The sequence below is a fragment of the Rhincodon typus genome, chromosome 8, assembly GCF_021869965.1.
Source record: "Rhincodon typus isolate 14 chromosome 8, sRhiTyp1.1, whole genome shotgun sequence".
Taxonomy (NCBI): Eukaryota; Metazoa; Chordata; class Chondrichthyes; order Orectolobiformes; family Rhincodontidae; genus Rhincodon; species Rhincodon typus.
The window spans coordinates 74,459,844-74,467,447 of record NC_063339.1 but is presented as its reverse complement, the minus strand read 5'-3'; the positions used below and the strand labels follow the sequence as shown (position 1 = coordinate 74,467,447).

Below are 7,604 nucleotides of genomic sequence, written 5' to 3'. Positions count from 1 at the left end.
CTCATACACACAGTCTCTCGCTCTCACATACACACACCTAGTCTCTCACACACACACCTAGTCTATCTCTCTCTTTCACACACACACACACACATACACACAGTCTCACACAGACACACGCAGTCTCTCTTTCACACATACACAGTCTCATACGACACAGTCTCGTTCTCACATACACACATCTAGTCTCTCTCATACACCTAATCTCTCACTCTCTCTTTTTCGCACACATACACACACACACACACACACAGAGTTTTATACACACAGTATCTCTCTCACTCACACACACGCGCAGTCTCCCTCTCTCTCTCTCACATACACACAGTCTCTCTCTCTCACTCACACACATACATGCACACATAGCTTCTCTCACACACATGCGCACACAGTCTCTCTCTCTCACATACACACACCTAGTCTCTCTCTCTCTCTCTCCTTCACACACACAGTTTCTCACACATAGTTTCACACACAGTGTCTCTCCCACACACATGCTTACGCACACACAGTCTCTCTCTCACACCCATACACTCAGTCACACACACACTCAGTCACACACACAAATAAACACACACAGTCTCTCTCTCATACACACACACCTAGTCTCTCTCACATATACATGCACAGTCTCTTACTCACACAGACACAGTCTCTCTCTCTCACACACCCCCACACACACAAACACACACACAGCCTCTCTCTCTCACACACACACACACACACACACACACACACAGTCTTATACACACAGTATCTCTCTCTCTCACACACACACAGTCTCTCTCTCTCTCACACCCATACACTCAGTCACACACACAAATAAACACACACAGTCTCTCTCTCATACACACACACCTAGTCTCTCTCACATATACATGCACAGTCTCTCACTCACACGCAGTCTCTCTCTGTCTCTCTCACACACACACCCACACACACAAACACACACACACACACACAGAGTCTCTGTCACACACACACACACACACACACAGTCTTATACACACAGTATCTCTCTCCCTCACACACACAGTCTCTCTCTCTCTCTCACACCCATACACTCAGTCACACACAGCCTCTCTCACACACAGTCTCTGTCTCTCACACACACATACAAACACACACACACACACACACAGTCTTATACACACAGTATCTCTTTCTCACACACAGTCTCTCTCTCTCTCACACCCATACACTCAGCCACACACACACATAAACACACGCAGTCTCTCTCTCTCTCTCACACACCCACACGCACACACACACACAGTATCTCTCTCTCTCACACACACACAGTCTCTCTCTCTGTCACACCCATACACTCAGTCACACACACACATAAACACACACAGTCTGTCTCTCTCTCTCTCACACACACACACACTCACCTAGTCTCTTTCCACACACACACATATAGATAAAAATGAGGAAATGTTAGGATTTAAGTCAAACAATGTATTTTTGCCCACATGCAAAAGTGTGTGACCAGCGATGTCTACATCGACAGTTTAAGAAGCTTTGTCTTGATACAAAGAGGAGGTTGGGGACTGAGCCAGGAAAGGCAGTCTGTCAAAAAGGAGTGAGCTGTTTGGGCCTAATGGTGTCCTTGTTTTATTAACCTTTGGCACTGTATATCTGTCAGGGCTGGGTGGCGATAAGTTAGCCTCGCCGGATGAAAGCAGTTACTCCCTAAGAACATCTATCCAACTCATCAAATTCCTACTTGTCCCGCACAGCAACAGCTTTGGAGTGTGAGCCATCAACTTGCTCCGTCTCCCCTCCTGTCTTTTTCCTGTCCGATTCACCGGTGTGTGGGATATAGCCTGCTGAGGGGGAGGGTGGGGGGGCGGTGGAATCCCCTTAAAAGTTCGTGGGGCTTTGAACAGCAGTTCAGTCGAAGAGACAGGGGAGCGCTGAGGCGTGGGGTAAGGAGGGGCTGGGCCAGAGGGGAAAATTGGGTTCAAAGTGAGTGGCAAAGCAACACATGCAGTTTAAAAAAAATATACACCCCTTTTTTATTAAGCACAGCGAGCGTTTAGGATCTGGCGTGCCTGAGGACACGGTGAGTGGGGCCGGGGGGGGAGGGGAGGTGGCCGGGGGGAAGATGGCGATCAGATAGCAACCTGAAGGGGCAATATTGGCAGGGTTACTTGGAAAGAGCAGGGGGCGAGTGAGGCTTCCATGAGAGGAGCCAGGAGCCTGGGATGAGGCTGAGCAAGGCTCTGGCCCGGCTCAACATCCGTGACAAGTTGTTACTCCCTGAAAGGGTTGGCTGCGTGTTCCTGAGCACATCGTTCAACTGAGGGAAGGGGGCCCACAGTGTAGGAAAAAGCCATGCACGGCACCTTGTTTTACATGAAAACGTAAAGCGATTGATCACAGGGGAAGCACCATCGAGCCCTGGCAGCTGTCAGATACTCAGATAACAAGGTGTAGGGCTGGATGAACACAGCAGGCCAAGCAGCATCATAGGAGCAGAGAGGCTGACGTTTCGGGTCAAGACCCTTCTTCAGAAATGGGGGAGGGGAAGGGGGTTCTGAAATAAATAGGGAGAGAAGGGAAGGCGGATAGAAGATGGATAGAGGAGAGGATAGGTGGAGAGGAAACAGACAGGTCAAAGGGGCGGGGATGGAGCCAGTAAAGGTGAGTGTAGGTGGGGAGTTAGGGAGGGGATAGGTCAGTCCAGGGAGGACGGACAGGTCAAGGGGGCGGGATGAGGTTGGTCGGTAGGAGATGGGGGTGGGGCTTGAGGTGGGAGGAGGGGATAGGTGGGAGGAAGAACAGGTTAGGGAGGCGGGGACGAGCTGGGCTGGTTTTGGGATGTGGTAGGGCGAGGGGAGATTTTGAAGCTTGTGAACTCCACATTGATACCATTGGGCTGCAGGGTTCCCAAGCGGAATATGAGTTGCTGTTCCTGCAACCTTCGGGTGGCATCGTTGTGGCACTGCAGGAGGCCCAGGATGGACATGTCGTCTGAGGAATGGGAGGGGGAGTTGAAATGGTTCGCGACTGGGAGGTGCAGTTGTTTAGTGCGAACCGAGCGTAGGTGTTCTGCAAAGCGGTCCCCGAGCCTCCGCTTGGTTTCCCCGATGTAGAGGAGTCCACAAGCTTCAAAATCTCCCCTCCCCCTACCGCATCCCAAAACCAGTCCAGCTCGTCCCTGCCTCCCTAACCTGTCCTTCCTCCCACCTATCCCCTCCTCCCACCTCAAGCCGCATCCCCATCTCCTACCTACTAACGTCATCCCGCCCCCTTGACCTGTCCGTCCTCCCTGGCCTGACCTATCCCCTCCCTAACTCCCCACCTACACTCACCTTTACTGGCTCCATCCCCGCCTCTTCGACCTGTCTGTCTCCTCTCCACCTATCTTCTCCTCTATCCATCTTCTATCCGCCTCCCCCTCTCTCCCTATTTATTTCAGAACCCCCTTCCCCTCCCCCATTTCTGAAGAAGGGTCTAGGCCCGAAACGTCAGCCTTCCTGCTCCTCTGATGCTGCTTGGCCTGCTGTGTTCATCCAGCTCTACACCTTGTTATCTCAGATTCTCCAGCATCTGCAGTTCCTGCTATCTCTGTCAGATACTCAGTTCAGCTCGTCAACCAAAACGTCAAATAGAGCAGCAGTATGAAGCAAAAATAAGAGGGCTTCCTTCTATTCTGCCATTTATGTGCCTTTTCTCTCTTTATTCGCACATGGCTGGGTGGGGTGTCGCCGGAAAATGCCAACGTTGGCTGCCCCGTGCCTGACTGTCCTTGAGCCTGCGAGGGCCACTTCGCAGAGCAGTAATGTGTCAACCACACTGCCGCGGGCCTGGAGTCACGTGTAGCGCAGCAGGTGGGTTTGTCTCAACAACCGGCGACACTCTCACTGCCACCGTGCCTGAGCACTTTGCTGGGCCATGGCGGTTCCCAAGTTCATGCTCTTGAGTCACGGGGTTTCAAATACCACCGGGTGGAGCTCAAACTCACCGATAAATTAAATCCGGGATGTAAAGCCGAGGGCGGGTGTCCGTAATGCCGAGCATAACAACTCTCATCGGTGGTCTTATTTAAAAACAAAAACAAAAACAAAACGCAGCTGGTTCTCTAATGTCCTTCATGGACGGAAATTGGCCACCTGGCCTGTACATGACCCCCACAGGCCCACAGCGATGTGACTGACCCTGTCAGTCCGAGATGGATATGGAAATGGGCAATAAATGCTGACGATACCCACAGCCAATAACAGGATGGGCACAGAAGAGAAACCCGTCAGGGTTGCAAGTGATTACAGAGATAGGGAGAGGTAAGGACACAACGCGATTTGAGAGCAAGGGCGGGGGGGGCAATGAAGATCAGGGAGCGTGGGGCGAGACACTGGAGAAACATTCCTCAGACTTTCACAGGCAGCAGGCCCACACACACACACACACACCCAACATCAATGGAACGGACCAGGGTGGTGAATCACAGGCAAGCAGATGCACAATGCGAGATGTTGGAGTTGCACGGGGGGAATGGAGGGGAACGCGCGCAACACACACACAGATGCAACCACAGAGATGCGTGCACGCACATGCACACTCGCACCCACACACGCGCGCCCACAGACACGCACACGCACATGTGCACCCACACATGCGCGCACCCACACAGACACGCACACAGACACGTGCACCCAGACAGACACGTGCCCACACAGACACGCTCCCACACAGACACGCGCCCACACACACACATGCACACACACACGCACACACACACACACACACACACACACACACACACGCGCACTCACACACAGACATGCGCACACACATGCACACACACACGCATTCTTTTCACGGTCTATAACGTTAGAGCAGCCGAGAGAGGAGAGGGAATCGAGTGTTAGAGATAGAATAAAGAGCGACACATTGAGCTGACAGAACACCAGGCACAGGCATGTGCGCGCGCACACACACATGCACAAACACACACATGCACAAACACACACACACACGCGCGCGCATGTGGACACACACATACAGTGTGTACCATCTACAAGATGCACTGTAGGAATTCACCAAAGATCCTTAGACAGCACCATCCTAACCCACGGTCACTTCCATCTAGAAGGACAAGGGCAGGAGATACATGGGAACACAGCCACTTGCAAGTTCCCCTCCAAGTCACTCACCGTCCTGACTTGAAAATATATCGCTGTTGCTGGGTAAAAATCCTGGAATTCCCTCCCTAAGGGCATTGTGGGTCAACCCACAGCAGATGGACTGCAGCGGTTCAAGAAGGCAGCTCACCACCACCTTCTCAAGGGGCAACTAGGGACGGGGCAAGAAATGCTGGGCCCAGCCAGCGACGCCCATGTCCCGTGAAACGAACACATCCCAGGAGAGAATGAGGAAAGGAGCATAACGGCAACGGGTCTCACTGGTGCCCTTTGTCGCTGGGCGTTTGCTCTACGGTCAGCGAGGCTGTCGATGGCACTTACCCGCAGCTCCACCCACTTGTCCAGGAGCCTCTTGTCGCTGAACTCGCACAGGAGGCCCGAGGTGGTGATGCAGAACGTGCTGTCGGCCTTCCTGCTGCACCCGCACGCCACGTCGCTGAAGAAGTTGTTACGCAGCTCGCCCAGCAGGCCTGACCGACCCAGCAGAGGCACCGTGGCATTGACCTGAAGCACAGAGGGGTCTGGGTCAGCGGGTAATCCTCGGGCACAGTAGAGCGAGGGTCAGGAGGACACTGGGAGGAGCAGGAGCAAGGGGGAAACAGCGGGAGACCGGGCTGGAGGGGAAGGGAAGCAGGCATGGGCCGCTGGGGCCTCATCTTCACCTACTCAACCCCCGCTCACTTCGGCAGAGTTAAAATTGGAGAGAGGCAGCTAAACACGCAGAGTGAGCGAGACAGAGATAGAGACACACACACAAATACTGTCCTTCAGTACAGCCGTGGGGTGGGGAGGGGTCAAAATCCTGGAATTCCCTCTCAAGGTCATTGTGGGTCAATCTACAGCCCACGGACACACCTTCCCGTACTGTCCTCAGGATTCTGAGGGAGGTGAGCTGTACTGGACCCAACCCATCAAGGCGGTCATCTCAGGTGACAAACCAGCCAGCTCCCGAAGACGGAGTTTTAAAAATCATTAGGGGAGCGAATCTTGGCGGAATTGAAACTCTCCAGCCCGGGCAACATCCTGGTAAAATCTCCTCTGCACCCTCTCCAGTGCTTTCACATCCTTTTATGATGTGGAATCCTGAACCGCACACAGTACTCTAGTTGCAGCCTGACCGATGTTTTATACTCGTCTTAAACTCTACACTTGGGGCTAATAAAGGCAAGTATCCTATAGAACTTCTTATTCAATGTATCTACCTGTCCCACTACCTTAAGAGACTGGTGGGCACAACACACCACAATGTCCCTCTGAGCCTCTTCCCAGGATCCTACCGTTTGTCACTGTAGCCACTGCAATGGCTTTCTACAGCCTCTTTCCCCTTTAGAACACATCTCTCTGGCAATGGGAATCGTATTGGCATCGTATCCAGGTAGAAATGCTGACTGATTATCTTCTAAACCACTGACTCCAGTTTACCTTGGAATTAAATAGGCAGTTTAAAGTGTAGTCATTGATAGAACCCAATGTTCCTTACACCTCCCTGAGAGCCCTGGAAACAGCTCCACTCCTACAGTCAGAACAGAGATGTACTTTCTTCCCAGTAAAACAATCTGGGCCCTTCTTTAATCTTTAACAACCAAACAAGCCAGGCTCGTTGCTAGGCAGAATAGGGCATACGACGTCCTTTATTCATCCCATCTACCATTAAATAAAGAGACTGTCCCAAAACCTAACAATCTTATAAACAACGTACTCACAACAGTCCTCTCTTGTCCTAAAGACCCAACACAGTCAGCAAGTGAGGAAGAGAAATACATCATCAGATATATGATCTCGGCCTCGTTTTCTCACCTTAGAGGATTTGGACGCATCCAGGTACCAGAACTTGATATGTCTGTTACCAGCAGTGACAAAATAGCTGCTATCCTCGGAGAACGACACAGCTGTCACCTTGCTTGAGACCTTATTGGCTGCCACGACAACATTTTTCTGTCGGAAAGTACAAAAAACACTCTTTACTTACTGCCACAGATCATGGATACTCAAGGTCTGCCATAAACGTTTATTAATAATGATACAGATACCCAGGACAGTCTAGTGCATGACAACATATGGCAACAGTATGACCAATATTGACACAGTCCCTCAATAGATAATCAGTCTGTGATTAAAGCTTCCGGTGCAGCGCACTGTTTAATATACTGATCTCTCTGTACAACACACTGTCAATAAACACAGTTATCCCTCTGTCAACACACTGTTTAATAGAAAGAGATCTCTGTGTAACATACTGTTTAATATACAGAGATCTCTGTGTAACACACTGTCCGGTACACACACTTCTCTCCCTTGTGTAACATGCTGTCTAATATAGAGATGTCTCCACGTAATGCTGTTTAATGTGTAGAGATCTCTCTATATAACACACTGTAGAATATAGAGATCTCCCTGTGTAACACGTTGTTCAGTACACACACAGCTCCATGTGTAACACGCTGTTCAGTACAC

At 51.1% G+C, this 7,604-nt stretch overlaps 1 protein-coding gene across 1 annotated transcript in view; it reads right to left on the bottom strand.

Annotated features, from left to right (window-relative positions):
- Window positions 1-7,604, bottom strand: part of mapkbp1 (mitogen-activated protein kinase binding protein 1) — a 165,482-nt gene that overhangs the window by 64,675 nt on the left and 93,203 nt on the right. The window contains exons 5-6 of the mRNA XM_048600305.1: window positions 6,948-7,085; window positions 5,472-5,654 (exon numbers count right to left, since the gene is read on the bottom strand). Coding sequence (XP_048456262.1) covers window positions 5,472-5,654; window positions 6,948-7,085 — 321 coding nt within the window. The remainder of the gene's footprint in view (window positions 1-5,471; window positions 5,655-6,947; window positions 7,086-7,604) is intronic.